Genomic DNA, 19,127 nt, shown 5'->3' with positions numbered 1-19,127 from the left:
ATATGTAGTCTCTATTCTAAGCATATGACTAGAAGTGGCAAGTTACAGAAAGAATTTTTACATCTCAAACCCATCAGATGTAAAATTATTTTTAAAAGAAAAATGTCATACCCTAAAAGCTACCTTCATGAACCCATAGGGGCCTTCCAATTCCAGTCTGAGAAACACTTATCATACGAAAATGCGTTCTAGGTAATCACATTTGCAAGAGCTGCCAAAAAAGGAAATTGCAGATGACACAAACAAATGGAAAAACATCCCATGCTCATGGATCAGAAGAATGAATATCTTTGAAATGACCAGATTGCCCAAAGCAATCTATAGATTTTATACAATCCCTATCAAAATACCAGTTTCACAGAATTAGAAAAAAAAATCCTCAAATTCATATGTAACCAAAAAAGAACCTGAGTATCCCAGGCAATCCTGAGCAAAAAGAACGAACCTGGAGGCATCACATTACTTGACCTCAAATTATACTACAAGGCTATAGTAATGAAAATAGCATGGTACTGGTATAAAAATAGACACATGGATCAAGGCAACAGAATAGAGAACTTAGAAATAAAGCCACCTATCTACAGCCAACCGATATCTGATGAAGTTGACAAGAACATACACTGGGGAAAGGACACCCTTTTCAGTAAATGGTGCTGCCAAATTTGGATTGCCATATACAGCAGAATATAAACGGGATCCCTATCTATCACTATATCTTGAGTTGATTTTTATGTAAAGACTTAAGGGCAAGACCTGAAACTATACAAGTCCTAGATGTGAACTTAGGCAAAATTCTTCTGGACATTGGTCTAGGTAAAGAATTCATGACTGAGACCTCAAAAGTACAAGCAACAAAAACAAAAATAGATAAATGGGACTTAACAAATGAAAAAGCTCCACAAAGCAAAATAAATACTCAACAGAGTGAACAGACAACCTACAGAATAGGAGAAAATATTGGCAAATTATGCATCCAAACAAGGACTAATATCCAGAATTGACAATGAACTCAAACCACTCAACAACAAAAAACGAAATAACCCCATTAAAAAGTGGGCAAAGGGCCGGGTGCAGTGGCTCATGCCTGTCATCTCAGCACTTTGAGAGGCAGAGGCAGATGGGTCACGAGGTCAGGAGATCAAGACCATCCTGGCTAACACGGTGAAACTCCATCTCTACTAAAAATACAAAAAATTAGCTGAGTGTGACGGCACAAACCTATAGTTTCAGCTACCTGGGAGGCTGAGACAGGAGAATCACTTGAACCTGGGAGGTGGAGGTTGCAGTGAATGTAGATCATGCCACTGCATTCCATCTTGGGCGACATAGCAAGACTCTGTCTTAAAAAAAAAAAAAGGTGGGGAGGCAAAGTACATGAACAGACATTTTTCAAAAGAAGACACACAAATGGCTAACGAGCATATGTAAAAATGCTTAGCATCACTAATCATCAGAGAAGGGCAAACTGAAACCACTATGAGATGTCACCTAACACTAGTCAAGGTAGCCATTATTCAAAAGATTAAAAAATAACAGACGTTGGTGAGGACACAGAGAAAAGGGAATGCTTATATATATTGGTAGAAACGTAAATTAGTAAAACCTCTGTGGAAAATAGTATGGAGATTTGTCAAAGAAGTAAAAATAGATCTACCATTTGATCCAGCAATCCCGCTACTGGGTATCTACCCAAAGGAAAGTAAATTGCTACATCAAAAAGATATCTGCACTTGTATGTTTATCACAGCCCTATTCACAACAGCAAAGACATGGAATGAATGTACGTATCCCTCAATGGAAGATTAGAAAATGTGGTGTACACACACACAATGGAATACTGTTAAACCATAAAAAAGAATGAAATCAGGTTTTTTGCAGCAACGTGGATGGAACCAGAAGCCATAATCTTAAGTGAAATAATACAGATACAGAAAGTCAAACACCGCATATTATCACTTAGAAGTGGGAGCCCAATAATGTGGAGACGTGGACATAGAGTGTGGAGTGATAGACACTGGCAACTTGGAAGTGTGGGAGGGGATAAATGATGAGAAATTGCTTAATGAGTATAATGTGCATTATTTGGGGTCATAATAAAAGCCCAGACTTCAGCACTATGCAATATATCCAGGTAACAAAATTGCACTTGTACCATTAAAACTTATACAAAGAAAAAAAAGAAAATGCTTTCTAGTGAATTTTTCACTATAAAAATTTTGTATTTAGATAATTGTAAAAATAAAATTGCAAAATTAAATATATTCTCACAGAACATTTGGATTCTGAATAAAAAGTTCACAGACTACAGCCTGAGAAACACTGGAAAGAATATTAAACTTCTGCTCCTAGTCTGTCATTAATTAGCTGTGTGATTCCTGGGAAACTGCTTAACATCTAGGAACCCAGACCCTGGCCTCCTTTCTGCCTGTCATGTACAAATAATAATGATGGTATGTCATAAGGTTGTAAGGAGACCTGAGTAAGATACACATGAACACTGACAGCAATAACTGGCATTGGCTAAATGCGAAATAAATGTCGGTTATCATCACTGTTGTTGCTGTTTTGAGAGGACTTCTGAGGTCCCTTGTGGCTTTAAATTTCTGCATATTTTGAGTGACTGTCTTCACCAAAAACTAAGTGAATTGGACAGAGACTCCTGAAATTCTACGACTGGAGACAACGCAGCCTGGATAGAAAAACACCGCCTTGGCATTTCCCAAGAAAAGATCAAGTGTTGCAATGGAAGTCTGGCCTCCACTCAGCACGTGCTTTGCAAAATGACCACAAATACATTGGTGATGGTTTGAACCTGATTTTTCTCATTGACAATAAAAGGTATCCAACGGAATAGTACCTAAAGAAGGATCTGAATTCATGACAAACCTTTACCCAAAAATCTATCCAAAGATGGAAAAGGAACATCTTTGAAGAGACTCTTATGTACCAAGATCATGTTGCTTCAACTTTTATATTACCAGAATTTCTCTAACAGTGTCTTGGATCTACAAGATTAAAGGCTACTCTGAAAGCATACTGGATCAGGCACCCATTTCTAGCAAAATACTTCAATTTGCTAGGCCTCAGTTTTCTCAACTGTGGAATGGGTAGAATAGTAATCAACTCGCCACCAAGTGACATGCATCAAATGCTTTGTGGCTTTTGGCTGTAAGAAGCCACAATGAAGTTGGTTACTTATTAAGTACATCATGTGTTCTAATAATAAAGAAGCCCCTGGGGCAATGAAACAAGAGCAGCTTTCCTGTCAAAAGGTTTCTCTGACATTTGCACACAGCTCATGGCTCCTAGCATGTGTTGCTCAGATGCTTATTGATTATTCTCATTACACTTCGCAGACAGGAAGGAACATGTTGGAACACAGAGAATCTGGACTGAAGCTGAAGCTTCATGCTTGCCTTTGATTTACTGCATTTGGAAAACAGATTTCAGACCCCACGTATTTCTTTTTATTCTTTGTCAAACAATTTCACACATGCTAAGGACCAAGGCTTTCTACTGCCCAAGGCTGACGCATATCATACAGTCTATGCTGCTAAGTCTCAGTCTCCTGGACACCCTGATCTGTCTCAAATGCACAGTACCCCCAGATGATAACAAGCAGAGACTGCCAGTGACCAAGCCTACTTCTCTCCACTCTGTAGAAGCACAGCTGCAGTCCCACATGTCCTATCATGCCATCCGCTCTGAAATACACCTCCTCAGCCATTGAATATTGCCTCTGTTCACCAATTAGCACAGTAGCCCTCATGTGTGGGGCAGATGTCAAGGCATCAGGAAAAAAATTCTCCATGCTTTGGTACTTTCCCCATAGATCACTGTGTCTTGGAGATATAATTTCATAAAAACAGGGATGTTAGAATTGTAAGAGATCTCAAAGAAATGATGTAGCATTCCAGTTAGTGAGATGCCATTGTGTCCATTTTACAGATGATGTAACTGGGGCCCAAAGTCTTATAGCTGCTTTGTATCAAAGGGAGGGACTAGCAGCTTCAGTTCTCATGCTTGCATATGCACAGATTCATTTACTTCATTTGGTTGAACTCACAGTAAATCTGATTTTGTTTAATAACAAACCACGTGGCTAAAACGTTCTACACTGTTTTAAATCTGATTTCATTATATCTTTTCTATACAGCTTGGTATAAGCTGTTTCACTACTAAGTTCTTGGACCCTAGAGTGGCAGTCAGTCCCATACAGTTAGCCTTGTGCAGACAGGGCCTATTGAGTGTCCCACAGTGAGCTGGTGTTAAGGGCTAATGATAATGAGCAGTGATTGGGGAGCTGGTAGAATCCTACAGCACCATCCAGCGTCCAGTGTGATTGCCCAGCTTGGAGTGTGCTTGTATTCTGGGAAAGTCTTTTTCCAGTTTTCCTTGATTTTTGTCAAAGTCAAGAAACAGACTAGTCAGCATGCTCAGTAATACACAGGGTCATGAACGTTGGGGAGGAAAACGCCAGGCAAAGTCAATCGCTGTTTTTTCCACACCTACCTTGTGATTCCGCCCATGCTTATCCAACAGGGAGATGATGGACTTGATGTGGCCCTCTGCTATCAGGTTTAAGGCTTCTGGGCTTTCAGTTAAGATGCAGTGCAAAACTTCCAAGATACCTACATGAACGCCACAAACATCATTTGGACATTAAATGCCCTGCAGCAGTGACCATAATTAAGAAACCTGAGTGTGAACAGACTTTCCTGAGGGGACAGGATATCATCAGTTCTTTGACTCTATCAAGAATTTTCAGCCAGAAAAAAATTCATTCATTCCCGGTAGATTTCAGAGTCCCTGGAGGCCAACTGGTCTGTAATTTAGTAGTGATTTTAATTCAGCACTAACCTTATCTCCCTCTACCTGGACAAAGACATGACCTTTGTATGACAAAATATAGAGAAGTAGCTGTAAAACAGCATTTTTCATTTGATCAAACCAAATAATACTTCATTTAAAAATAGATATAAAAGATGTCCAATTTACTACAAATTTTAAAGGTCATTCAAGTAATTTGGAAAATATTCTGAGTTTCTCCCAAATAAGACTTTTTCTAGGAGCCACTCTAGACACTTTTATTTTAGGTCTACTAATGTATCAAATAAACTGAGGGCTCACAAAGTCTATTTGGCTTCTCCCCCTTTGTTGGTGCACTAGATAGGTTATGTAAGTGAAGGCATAAGAAAAACTAGTGCCCCTGCAGCCTGGCGCATACATGGCAACATCATGATGGAAATTCAAGGGAAGCAGTTGGCTAATAGCTTAGTTTTATTAAGAAAATTCCTTTTGATTCTGTTTTTTTTTTCTCAGTGTTTTCATAAATTAGCTTGAAATGTAATCTAGCCCATGAGACTGAGGCACTGCAGAAAAGAGAAGCTTAGGAAGACGTGTGTAGGTGGATGATCCTTGGGGGACCCTCTCCTGGCTGGTCTGTTAAAGCACCTGTCATCTCTAGGCTATGAGAAAAGCAACAAAACCCTTCATCTTTCCCATGAGGGGCCTACATCTGCCATGTTTACTCATCTCGGAGAAAGCAAACTGCTGAGCCCTGCAGCATGGTCACTTACCAATGATGACCACACTCTTGGCTCAGATTCTCCCTAAGTCATTAGAAAGGACTATAGATACAACGTGAAGGGTGAGTCAGGGGAGAGGGGTGAGCGGGGATTTTTCCTTTCATTCCTGTCATTCTTCACCCCTGCTTTTAGAACTGTAAGAAATAGTTTGGGCAATATTGAAAAGCGTTAAAAAATCCACAGAATAAGAATGTAATGGGAGTCAGAAGGAGAAAAGGATCACTGGGTGGAGGGGGTGGGGATTAATGGAGCTAAGGAATAAAAATGAAGGCACAGAGTAAAAAAATTAAACAAAAAAGGAAGGATTGTTGAAGTCTGGGTTGGAGTTGTTACATAAAGTCACATGGGTGCCAGGGAACTTTAAGACAATTTCTCTTATTTTTAAGTAATGATTTGAGGATTGTTTGCAATCCACTGGAAAAGATTCAACTTTGTTTTCTTTTTTACAGAAAGAAAAAAAAAAAAACCCTTCATCTTTTCTAGCTACAGTTTCCTGTCAATTCTTACCTGAGGAAGATTCTAGTCTGTCCAATTTACTGATGAGCCAATCAAGGTTATTGGAGAATTGAGCGCAATTGTTTCTGTTTCCACGAATGAGAGCAGCTGCAAACAAGATGTTTGATTATAGAGGTTAAAGGGTATAATGAGAACTTGGAAAGCTGAGAACTTTCATTAGGAGATGTTTGATCATAAAGGTTAAGGGGCATGAGAACTTGGAAAGCTGTTGAATACTTCACCTGCTTAGCAACTGAAAAGAACTAAATGCCAATCTTACCCTGCCTAGCCCTTTGATACAAATGTTTCTTTTTTCTTTTTTCTTTTTTTTTTTTTTTAAAGAGACAGTCTCACCCAGTCATCCAGACTGGAGTACAGTGGCTCATTGCAGCCTTGATCTCCTGGACTCAAGTGATCCTCTTTCCTCAGCCTCCAAAATAGCTAAGACTACAGGCATGCGTCACCATGTCCAGCTAATTTGTAATTTTTTTTTTTTTTGAGATGGAGTTTTTTTATCTTGTCACCCAAGATAGAATGCAGTGGCGCCATCTCAGCTCACTCTGCCTCCCAGGTTCAAGCAATTCTCCGGCCTCAGTCAAGTAACTAGGATTACAGGCGTGCGCCACCACACCCAGCTAATTTTTGTATTTTTAATAGAAATGGGGTTTCACCATGTTGGCCAGGCTGGTCTCAAACTCCTGACCACAGGGGATCCACCTGTCTTGGCCTCTCAAAGTGCTGGGATTACAGGCAGGAGCCACCATGCCTGGTTTAAACATTTTTTATTGAGATGGGGTCTTACTATGTTGCCCAGGCTGGTCTTGAACTCTTGGTCTCAATCCAGCCTCATCTCGGCCACCCAAACTGTTGGAATTACAGGCATGAACCACCATATCCAACCTCTTTCTATACTTAGAAGAATAAAAATCGAATACTGACTCACTTTACAAGTATTTCCAGAGAGTCTGTTGTATTAAATACCTGTTCAGTTGTTCAGACTAGAGCAATGGGAAAGGAAGAGAGATTTCCTGCCTTCATCAAGTGGGGAATGGAGACAGTAAGTGCATCAAGTAGTAAAATTACTTCAGATAGTGATAAGAATTAATATTAAGAATTAATTAATATTAATAGGTTACTGACTTAAGAATTCAACTTCTTACAAAGTTTTCTTAAATTTAGCTAGAGATTTATTATTCTTCAGTGCTAAAGGCAGGCATCCCAGTGAACACAGCTGGAAAGGTTAGCTATATACTAATGGATAAATAATAGCAACATGTAACTATAACATATCTAAAATATATCCCTATTTGACAGTGGTTCTTGAGGCATGGTCCCTGGATCAGCGACACCAGCATCACCTAAGAACTTATAATAAATAATGCAAATTCTCAGGTCTCATCCAGCTTTACTGATTTAGAAACTCTGGGGGTGGGCCCTGGCATCTGTGCTGTAACCAGCTCTCCAGCTGATCCTGATGCCTGTTCCTACTTGAAAGCCACTGGCAGATGATACTGCAAAGAGAGGGAGAGAATATGCTGTCATTAGAGTTTTACCAATCTATACCAAATAACCCTTCCTCCACAGGGCAAAAAGAGCAGATGCAAATCTGGAACAAGTCCATGTAAATTGATTGGCCCCCAGGTAGCTTGCCCTTCACATGGTAGGTTTGAATTGGAATTTCACTAAGGATGATACATGGCAAATTTAGGATAAAGGAAGGCTTTCTCCGGGGCCTCACCTTTGTATCTTCAGTCAGTAGAGGGCCAATTCAGTCTGAGCTCCTAACCTCCTTTTCTGATCAGATACAGCAAGGAAGTTAAGCGTTTAAAGAGTCCTGGAGCTAAGGCAGTACCTGCATATTGGGGTTTCCTTTACCTTTTCTGTAAGTTGTACCAAAACATCTACTTAAGTTCTTTGTACCGTTCCTTCAAATGAAGAAATCTGGTACCAAAAAAAAAAAAAAAAAAAAAAAAAGTCCCGGAGCTACACTTCTGGGTCTCAAGCCATAGCTCCATCACTTACTAGATGGGTGACCTTGGATTATGAGCATCTATGAACATCTATTTCTTCATCAGTGAAATGAGAGTAATAATAGTAACTAACCCTTAAAGTGTCGCTCTGGGGATCAAAAGGGTATTTTACTGCTTGCACACAGAGATTAATAATTGTTAGCTATTATTGTTAAAATCATGCCTACTGGGTCAATACAAAACACTAGAGTTTGAAGAGACTTTACAGTGTCATACAGTGGCAATCTATCAGTACTCTGGTAATCCAATCAGCCTGAACCCTAAGTTGGGGAATAGGTCTGGACTGATTTCTCTGGGCTCCCTTCCAGCCTACTGAACTATGATAGACTTCCTCTCAGTGGGACACGCACTGCAGAGCAAAGCCCGAAAGCACTAGCTTATCACAGTGTCTGAGCAACTCTTGGTGGCCACCTTCTTGCACAGGCTCATACTGTCTTTTCTCTGCCTCCCACCCACAGGCTGGTGGCCCAGGCCTATTGGATGGCACCTGCTGTAAGAAGGCACCAGAACATCATCACACACTCCATATTGTGAGAAGATAGGATTGTGGCCGGAATATTCTTACTTCCCATCTTTTTCTTTCCACCAAAATGAAATAAATAACAGGCCAAAGCAGTGGGAATCATGACTAACAAGTGGACAAGTGACAGGGCACAGATTTAAGAGAATAACAATTCTTTAAGTGCAGGTGATATCTTGGCAGAAGTTTAAAACTGGAAGACATCATAAATGTGTTCTAGTCTTGTTTCCTCATGAAAGGTAAAGAATAGAGGTTGAGGGAGTGTAGTGACCGTCAAGAATTTCACAGTTTCAGTGAAACTGATTACCATCTGCTTCCACTTGCTGCTGACTTCTTGCTCTGTTTGAAAAGTATGATAAGCTACAGTTAACAGAAAGAACAGCTGGGTTAAAATTGAACGGTTAATAAAAGGTTTCAAAGGAATGTGGCAGTCCAAACATCATAGAGTTAATGGCAAGTTAAAGACCATCTTGGGATTTCACATGGAAATCCCATGGAAATCACTCCAGGGAAAAGGCACCGTGTGTGTACTTACCGAGCAATTTGTAGAGGAGGTTCAGAATTTCTTTCCAGGCCATGCCACTGTCTTCCCTTGCAATCCCTGCAAAGTGTGCTACGCTGTTGTAGATATTTAAGCGGTCAATGCAATTTAAGACAAGGGCCAACATTCCCTGAGAAGGAGAGTAGAGGAAAATGCAAACATTGCTGATCAGGAAAGCAGAATTCCTTTTGCTCTTTCCCCTCCGTATCATTCACCTTTTAAAGCTGATAATGCCAATATGCAAATAGACCTTCATGGTGCCAGTTGGGTTTTGTTTTTTTTTTCCCTCCTAAAAACAAAATATGCATTTTTATGCCTGAGAGACCTAAATAGCATCCATTTGGGGAGTGAGTCAGCAGCCTCTTCTGACGGGTTTGCCCCCACGTGCTTAACTCAATCCAAGGACATACTTAGGAAGAGGGAGGGTGAATGAGTTTCACAAAAACCTGCTTTCAGCCTGGTGTGAAGTGGTTCTGACTCACCCAGAAACAGCTCTAGATATAGTACCTATTTTTCTCTTAAATATCAAGTAAGTTCAAGTTCCATTCAGATGCACAAAACAACCATGCTTGCTTCCTACCTCCCCACCCCTCAAAAAAGGTGGGATTTAGAGACAATAACACTAAAAGAGGATCTTCAGTCACTTTCCTAGCTAATTTTAAGTACTATGCCACCCAGCAAAAATCTCTGTGCTAGCTGTTCTTAGAGCATAGGAGGGAGACGGTAAATGGAATTTCAGTAGCCTTTAAGGCATAGAGAATGCCCCTGGAGCCAAAGTCTGGTTAGACCAGAAGATTGAGCTGAGATAGTTCTACATCCCACAACACTGACTTTAGAAATGTCCAAGGACAAGCCCTGTGCCCAGGCATGACAGGCCCAGCAGTACAACCATGGCCTGTTGGTACTAAATCATCACTTCTGAGTTTGGAGAAGGTTTGTGACTTGTCTGTGGTCATACACAGCTGGAGATGGAGCCAGAATGAGACCTAGAATGAGGGTCTCTTAAACTCCTAGTTGCTGTTTTTCTCATGGCCAGGCCCCACTTCCAGTGTCTCAGATGTTGAATTCTGACATAAGATTTACCATCTTCTATATCTTTTAAACCAGCTTCTCAGGTATTCTTGATGGGGTAGAATCCAGACATCTATAATTTTTAAACAGGTTTCCCAGGTAATTCTAACATTTCTCCGAACTTTGGAATCACAGCCAATGTCACGCTCTCACAGCCCAAATTTATTGAAAATGGATTTCTGATACACATGTGGCACTGAAGCTTTAAAATGTAATCTGGTTTGAACGTGCCAGCCTTTGCTAATATAATCAGGTTTGGCTGACAGCGAAGATCGGCTTCCAGTTTCCCAGCTTCCAAATATCGCTCTTGTCCTCTGGCTCTCTCATAAACACGTGCATGCACAAAGACAAAGCTAAGTTGCACTCATAGGGATATTTTAGCTCTGTACACGAAGTGGATTTCAACTTTTCATTTCTCAGCTTACCTCTTCCTTGAAAAGATTTTGTCTGTTTTTGAGTGAGCGGAGCTTGTTCTGCTTGTCTTCGTGTCGCATCTCCTCCTCTGGGGGCTGGAAGTAGGCGATCAAGTCCTGTAGGGTCTGCAGGACTTCTTCTATAGGCAGGGTGATGGGGGCAGCTGTGCGATTGTTTCCGCTAAAAACCATGAGATTGACATGGGTTAGGCAGCAGCCAGCAGCTGGGCCCTGACTGAACACCCACTGGGTTCCACTCCTAACAGCCCCCATGGTGCACCATGAGCTGCTTCCTCAGGTAGTCACTATACCAGCAGCTACAAAATGAAGTTTCCCAACGAACAGAGCAACTGGAGAAAATATTCACATTCAAGTTCAAAGCTAGTTTCATAAACAAAGGGAAATGACTCCTTTTAGCACATTTATTTTCAAGCAACTTATAACTCATCCTGTTAATATTGCTGTAATATTTCAGCACCTAGCATCGGTGGCTATTCACTGAATGTCTGATAATGATTTCCCTGTAACCTAAAGAGGTAATTACAATTGTGATGTGACAGTGACTCTTCTATCTACAGCAGATGCTTCCCCTTCCATTTACCCCTAGTTGTCTGTCCCACTTTTTAAAAAATAGAAACATTAAACATAATCAAACTTATTAATCCATGAGTCTTTTAAACAATCATACTTTCTTGGAATTGATTAATCATAAGGCGGGACAAATTTCTATCGCTGGGTCTTTGTGTCTATCACCATGTTAGTTTTCTCTGTCTCTCCTTTTGCACCCCCATGTCTCTGTGTGTCCTCTGGGATCTCTGCAGATGTTTCTCATCATGTTTCTCTGTGTACACACCTGCTTTCCCTCCCTCCATTTGTTGATGGTTCCTTTCCTCTCTGTATCTGTGGTCCTTTCATCTGACCTTCCTTGTCCTGTGTTCCCTCTCTGAATATTACCCTCCCTTCTCCATGTCCCCTATGTTATAAACATCCTTATTCTCTGCCTTGAGGTCTGTCCCTCTTTGTTTCTTGGTGTTCCCCAACCCCAAGTTACCTGCTCTTCTCTCTCCCTGCTGTGTTCCTCCTATTCTGCAACTGTCTGTGTCTCTCTTTCTGTTTTAGTATCTTCCAAAGTTTTGTAATTAAATTCCTTCAACACCGAGAGAATACAAAGCACTACAGAAAACAAAAAGAGCCTTCATTTCCCTGTCTCCTTGAGGGGCACACCCGTGAGCCTCTGAGAGGGCAAAAACTATGAAGAGGAAGAGGAAATGGACCAACCTCTTGTACATTTGCAACACTAGGCCCTAAGTAATTGAGAATTGGCTGAATGTTCAAGTAACACCACGAGGACTTCTTTATTTTTTTCTAAGTTCTAGGATACATGTGCAGGATGTGCAGGTTTGTTACACAGACATGTGCCACAGCGGTTTGCTGCACCTATCAACCCCTTACCTAAGTGTTAAGCCCAGCATGCATTAGGTGTTTCCTGATGCTCTCTCTCTTCCTACGCCTCACCCCACTGACAGGCTGCAGTGTGTGTTGTTCCCCAACCTGTATCCATGTGTTCATGACAGTCAGCCCCCACTTATAAATAAGAACAGGTGGTGCTTGGTTTTCTGTTCCTGTGTTAGTTTGCTGAGGATAACGGCTTCCAGCTCCACCCATGTCCCTGCAAAGGACACGATCACGTTCCTTTTTATGGCTGCACAGTATTCCATGGTGTATATGTACCATATTTTCTTTATCCAGTCTATCACTGATGGGCATTTGGGTTGATTCCATGTCTTTGCTATTGTGTCTAGAGATTCAATGAACATATGTGTGCCTGTATATTTATAATATAATAGAATGATTTATATTCCTTTGGGTATATACCCAGTAACGGGATTGCTGGGTCAAATGGTATTTCTGGTTCTAGGTATTGCTACACTGTCTTCCATAATGGTTGAACTAATTTACATGCCCACCAATAGTTTAAAAGCATTTCTATTTCTCCACAGTCTTGTCAGCATCTGCTGTTTCTTGACTTTTTAATACTTACCACTCTGACTAGCATGAGATGGTATCTCATTGTGGTTTTGATTTGCATTTCTCTAGTGATCAGTGATGTTGAGGCTTTTTTCATATGTTTGTTGGCCACATAAATGTCTTCTTTTGAGAAGTGTCTGTTCCTTTGCTCATTTTAATAGGTTTTTTTTTTCCTTGTAGATTTGTTTAAGTCCCTTGTAGATTCTGGATATTAGGCCTTTGTCAGATGGATAGACTGCAAAAATTTTCTTCCATTCTATAGTTTGTTCACTATGATGATAGTTTCTTTTGCTGTGCAGAAGCTCTTTAGTTTAATTAGATCCCATTTGTCAATTTTGGCTTTGTTGCATTTGCTTTTGATATTTTCATCATGAAGTCTTTGCCTGTGCCTATGTCCTGAATGATATCACCTAGATTTTCTCCAAGGGTTTTTACAGTTTTGGGTTTTACATTGAAGTATTAATCCATCTTGAGTTAACTTTTGTATAAGGTCTAAGGAAAGGGTACAGTGTCAATTTTCTGCATATGGCTAGCCAGTTCTCCCAGCACCATTTATTAAAGAGGAAATCCTTTCCCTATTCCTTGTTTTTGTCAGGTTTGTAGATGTGCACTCTTGTTTCTGAGTTCTCTATTTTGTTCCATTGGTCTGTGTGCCTGTTTTTGTACCAGTACCATGCTATTTTGGTTACTGTAGACTTGTAGCATGGTTTGAAGTTGGGTAGTGTGAGGCCTCCAGCTTTGTTATTGTTTTTGTTTTTTTTTTTCTTTTTTTGGCTTAAATTGTCTTGGCTATATGGGCTTTTTGGTTCCATATGAATTTTAAGGTAGCTTTTTCTAATTCTGTGAAGTATGTCAATGGTAGCTTAATGGGAATAGCATTGACTCTATAAACTACTTTGGGCAGTAAGGCCATTTTCATGATATTGATTATTCCTATCCATGAACAGGGAATGTTTTCTATTTGTTTGTGTCATCTCTAATTTCTTTGAGCAGTGGTTTTTAGTTCTCTTTGAAGAGGTCCTTCACTTCCCTTGTTAGCTGTATTCCTAGGCATTTTACTCTCTTTGTAGCAATTATTAATGGGAATTCATTCATGATTTGGCTCTCTGCTTGTCTGTTTTTTGTGTAAAGGAATGCTTGCGATTTTTGCACATTGATTTTGTAGCCTGAGACTTTGCTTAAGTTGCTTATCAGCTTAAGCTTTCAGGCTAAGATGATGGGGTTTTCTAGATATAGGATCATGTCATTTGCAAACAGAGACAGTTCGACTTCCTCTCTTCCTATGTGAATACCCTCTATTTCTTTCTCTTGCCTGATTGCCCTGGTCAGAATTTCCAACACTATGTTGAAAAGGAGTTGTGAGAGAGGGCATCCTGTCTTGTACCAGTTTTCAAAGGGAATGCTTCCAGCTTTTGCCCATTCAGTATATATTGGCTGTGGGTTTGTCAAAATTGACTTCAATTATTTTGAGGTATATCCCATCAATACCTAGTTTATTGAAAGTTTTAACCACGAAGAATTGATGAATTTTATCAAAGACCTTTTCTGTGTCTATGGAGATAATTATGTGACTTTTGTCTTTAGTTCTGTTTATGTGATGAATGCTGTTTATCGATTTGTTTACGTTGAAACAGCCTTGCATCCCAGGGATGAAGCCAGCTTGATCATGCTGGATAAGCTTTTTTATGTGCTGCTGGATTTGGTTTGCCAGTATTTTATTAAGGATTTTCGCACGGATGCTCATCAGGGATATTGCCCTGAAGTTTTCTTTTTTTTGTTGCATCTCTGCCAGGTTTTGGTATCAGCATGATTCCGGCCTCATAAAATGAGTTAGGGAGGAGTCTCTCCTTTTCAATTGTTTGGAATAGTTTCAGAAAAAAATGGTACCAACTCCTCTTTCTACCTGGTAGAATTCTGGTAGGATTTAGCTGTAAATCCATCTTGTCCTGGCCTTTGATTTGTAGGCTATGCATTACTGCTTCAATTTCAGAACTCATTATTGGTCTATTCAGAGATTCAATTTATTCCTGGTTCAGTCTTGGGAGGGTGTATGTGTACAGGAATTTATCCATTCTTTGTAGATTTTCTAGTTTATTTGCACAGAGGTATTTATAGTATTCTCTGAGAGTTGTTTGTATTTCTCTGAGATCAGTGGCGATATTCCCTTTAACATTTTTTATTTTGTCTATTTTTCTCTCTTTTCTTCTTCATTAGTCAAGCTAGCAGTCTATTTTATTATTTTTTTCATAAAACCAGTTCCTGTATTTGTTGATTGTTTGAAGGGTTTTCTGTGTTTCTATCACCTTTAGTTCTGCTCTGATCTTGGTTATTTCTTGTCTTCTGCTAGCCTTGGCATCTGTTTGCTCTTGGTTCTCTTTTTAATTGTGATGTTATGATGTCGATGTGAGATCTTTCTAGTTTTTTTTTGATGTAGGCATTTAGTGCTATAAAATTCCCTCTTAACAGTACTTTAGCTGCATTCCAGAGATTCTGTTACATTGTCTTTTCTTTCTTATTGGTTTCAAAGGACTTCTTGATTTCTGCCTTAATTTTATTATTTACCCAGGAGTCATTCAGGAGCAGGTTGTTCAATTCCCACATATTTGTGTAATTTTGAATGAGTTTCTTAGTATTGAGTTCTAATTTGATTCCACTGTGATCTGAGAGACTGTTATTATTTCATTTCTTTTGCATTGCTGACAAGTGTTTTACTTCCAATTATGTGACTGAGTTTAGAGTAAGTTCCATGTAACCCTGAGAAGAATGCATAATTCTGTTGTTTTGGGGTGGAAAGTTCTGTAGGTATCTATCAGGTCCACTTGATCCAGAACTGATAGTCAGGTCCTGAATATCTTTGTTAATTTTCTATCTCAGTGATCCGTCTACTATTAACGGTGGGGTATTAAAGTCTCCCATTATTATTGTGTGGGAGTCTAAGTCTCTTTGTAGGTCTCCGAGAACTTGTTTTATGAATCTGGGTGCTCCTGTATTGGGTGCATATATATTTATGATAATTTAGGATAGTTAGCTCTTCTTGTTGAATTGAACTCTTTACCATTATGTAATGTTCTTCTTTGTCCTTTTTTTTTTTTTTTAATCTTAGTTGGTTTCAAGTCTGTCTTGTCAGAAACTAGGATTTTAACCCTTGCTGTTTTCTGCTTTGCATTTGCTTGGTAAAATTTCCTCTACCCTTTATTTTGAGCTTATATGCGTCTTTGCACGTGAGATGGGTCTCTTGAATACAGCACATGAATGGGTGATATTCCAGCTTGTCATTCTGTGTCTTTTAATTAGAGCATCTTGATGGCCAATTTCTAATGAGTTCTCCTACGCATTTGTAGTATATTTGTTAAGTCACTAACTGCTGTATGTTAATCTGCATACATGCCAAGAAAAGATTTTCATCTAGCCCCAAAACAAAGACTCAAAAAGTTCTGAAAACAAACAGGCTGTGCCTGTGAGGTGATTAGATCTGAAGGATCCTGGCAATCAAGAGTGCACCTTTCCTATTTTCCAATTTTGGTCAAAATTCCAATTTTGTATTAAAAAATACTAAGTCCAGCGCTTCTGCACAGCAAAAGAAACAATAATTAGAGTGAACCGGCAAGCAACAGAATCGGAAAAAAATTTTGCAATCTACCCATCTGACAAAGGGCTAATATCCAGAATCTACAAAGAACTACAACAGATTTACAAGAAAAAAACAAAGAAGCTCATTCAAAAGTAGGCAAAGGATATGAACAGACACTTTACAAAAGAAGATAAATATGAGGCCAACAAACATATGAAAAAACGCTCATCATCACTGGTCATTAGAGAAATGCAAATCAAAACTACATTGAGATGCCATCTCATGCCAGTTAGAATGACGATCATTAAAAAATCTGGAGACAACAGATGCTGGAGAGGATGTGAAGAAATAGGAACACTTTTACACTGTTGGTGGGAGTGTAAATTATTTCAACCATTGTGGAAGACAGTGTGGCGATTCCTCAAAGACCTAGAAACAGAAATTCCATTTGACCCAGCAATCCCATTACTGGGTATATATCCAAAGGATTATAAATCATTCTATTATAAGGACACGTGCACACAATTGTTCACTGCAGCACTGCTTACAATAGCAAAGACTTGGAACCAACCCAAATGCCCATCGATGATAGACTGGACAGTGAAAGAGTGGCACAGATACACCATGGAATACTATGCAGCCACAAAAAATGATGAGTTTGTGTCCTTTGTAGGGACATGGATGAATCTGGAAACCATCATTCTCAGCAAACTGAGACAAGAACAGAAAATCAACCACCACATGTTCTCATTCATAGGCGGGTGTTGAACAATGAGAACACATGGACACAGGGAGGGGAGCATCACACACTGGGGTCTGTGCGGGGGAAAGTGGGGAGGGATAACATGAGGAGAAATGCCAGATATAGGTGATGGGGAGGAAGGCAGAAAACCACATTGCCATGTATGTACCTATGCAACAATCCTGCATGTTCTTCACATGTACCCCAAAACCTACAACACATACACAATAATATACACACACACACACTCACACACACACACACACACACACACCAAGTCCATGCAATAGGTATGGAATACTGGGGGACTGTAAGCTTATTATAGGCAGGGAGGCACATCAGTGTGTATTCAACCCCTGGCAGTGTCTGGCACATGTTAAGTTCTCAGTTAGTGTTTGCAAATGGCAAAGAATACCTGGGTTATTATTAGACACAAAAATAGTGGGGAAGAGAATGTCATGAGTACATGAGAAGTCTTGGCAGTAAGAAACTCAATAATATGACTTCCCACTTCTGAATTCATTTAAGGAATGAATACATTTTCCTCAATATTTTGGTCTAGTTTCAGGGCTTGCTTTTGGATATTTGTTTTAAAAACACTTTCATTTTACTAGAGACACCGAGGCTGGTCAAGAGTAATTCTTTACATGATAGGAAAAGATGACAGCAAGAGTTTTACAGGTATTTTTGCAGCTCGCTGAGGCAGCATATGCACCATACAGGGAGTTGGAAATCACAGGTCTCAGCCTTGCCACTGCCATTGTCGGAGTGATATTTGGATTGCTGCTAAGCCTCTTATGCTTCCATTTAGCATCTGGAAAATAGGAAAGGTGCACTCTTTGATTTCCAGGGTCCTTCAGGTGTAATTTTTCATCTGTTGGGTTCTCATTACTAGACTACTTCCTCTCGCCCCTTGAAGAAACATGAATATTACAGTCCTCCACTAGACTAAGGCAGATTTACTTCTTCCTCAAAAAAAGACAACGTATCACATGCTTGGCATGGGGAGTAATGGCGAAAACAGACAGGACTTCTGAACAGTCTCATGGTGTTCATATTCTACTCTAGAAGAACCTCCGAGAGTGAAGAGGTAAGTCAAAGCCTCAAATCAGAGATGACCACGATTGGTACCTATCTCACCCCACCTTCTTCAACTCCCTGTAACCTGTCCCACTATATTCTTGGGCCTTTGCCAATGAATTCTTTTATTAAATTCAAGTGAGATCCCAGGTGATTCTGAGTATTTATCATAACATAATGATTTATTTGTTGTCTCTCTCCTAAGGTTAAACTTAGAGGACAGCTGACAGTATCTTTTCCTCAGCAGGGTTTTCAGACGCCTTAATCTATCACACTGGTCATTCATTCTACTGGACTGTTCCCAGCAACTCTGCAGAGGAAGATGAGATAGCATGATGAAATTTTAACCTCTTGTTTTTCATTTTTCTTTCTTGCTCCTTCCCTATTCCCTTAACCTTAACGTGTTCCCAGAAGGCCACCCCTCCTCCTGGTTTCTGTGTGCACACAGCATACAAAGTTGATTTTTCAAAAGAGATGGGAGAGAGGAATCTACTTCCAAAATGTTTTTTTCTCCTTTACTTCCTGGCTCTTACAAAATCCAAACAGTATGATTTTTGCAGCCCACACCCCCTCAGCATTGATATTTTTTCACTATGCCTGGAAGAATCAAGAATTTTCCTCTTGAGGGTGACACTTAATAGCTGAGTAAAGAGCTCATTAAATCCTTTCTCACACAAAATAATAGCAAAATTGGGCAAAATCGTTCAAAATAACAATCTCTGAACTCTGGAAATTGACTAAAGGCACACACAAAAAAATCAAGGTCTTTTTTTGTTTTGTTTTGTTTTTTAAATTTAATGAGACTTGGTAAGAACAGCTGGGGTCTATGGTGTTTCAGCCTGTTGATGCTTCCATCTCCTCCCCTGTTTCATGGCAAAAGAGCTCTAACAGGGCAGAGTAGGCAGTGTGCAAGGACACACACTAGCTCAGGAAAAATGGGAGAGGACCCTTGCTATCTATTCATTCCCACACAAGCAGAAAAAATCCAGGAGAAAACTCTAAACTGCCTGAACCTTGAACTCTCATCCATCCAGCCCACACACAGGTC

General features: G+C 39.8%; 1 protein-coding gene across 16 annotated transcripts in view; it reads right to left on the bottom strand.

Moving 5' to 3' along the window:
* Positions 1 to 19,127, bottom strand: part of RYR3 (ryanodine receptor 3) — a 553,391-nt gene that overhangs the window by 277,118 nt on the left and 257,146 nt on the right. For all 16 annotated transcript variants that reach the window (XR_004263777.1, XM_032261324.1, XM_032261337.1 and 13 more), the window contains 4 exons: positions 10,671 to 10,839; positions 9,169 to 9,304; positions 6,096 to 6,191; positions 4,513 to 4,631 (listed from right to left, as the gene is read on the bottom strand). Coding sequence is in view for 15 of the 16 variants with exons in the window: in XM_032261324.1 (XP_032117215.1) it covers positions 4,513 to 4,631; positions 6,096 to 6,191; positions 9,169 to 9,304; positions 10,671 to 10,839 (520 nt within the window). In the remaining variant the exon portion in view is untranslated. The remainder of the gene's footprint in view (positions 1 to 4,512; positions 4,632 to 6,095; positions 6,192 to 9,168; positions 9,305 to 10,670; positions 10,840 to 19,127) is intronic.

Source organism: Sapajus apella, unplaced genomic scaffold (genome assembly GCF_009761245.1).
Source record: "Sapajus apella isolate SASKATOON/1434 unplaced genomic scaffold, GSC_monkey_1.0 scaffold122, whole genome shotgun sequence".
NCBI classification, from domain to species: Eukaryota; Metazoa; Chordata; class Mammalia; order Primates; family Cebidae; genus Sapajus; species Sapajus apella.
The sequence above is the reverse complement of the archived record's forward strand: the minus strand, read 5'-3'. Positions and strand labels throughout refer to the sequence as shown.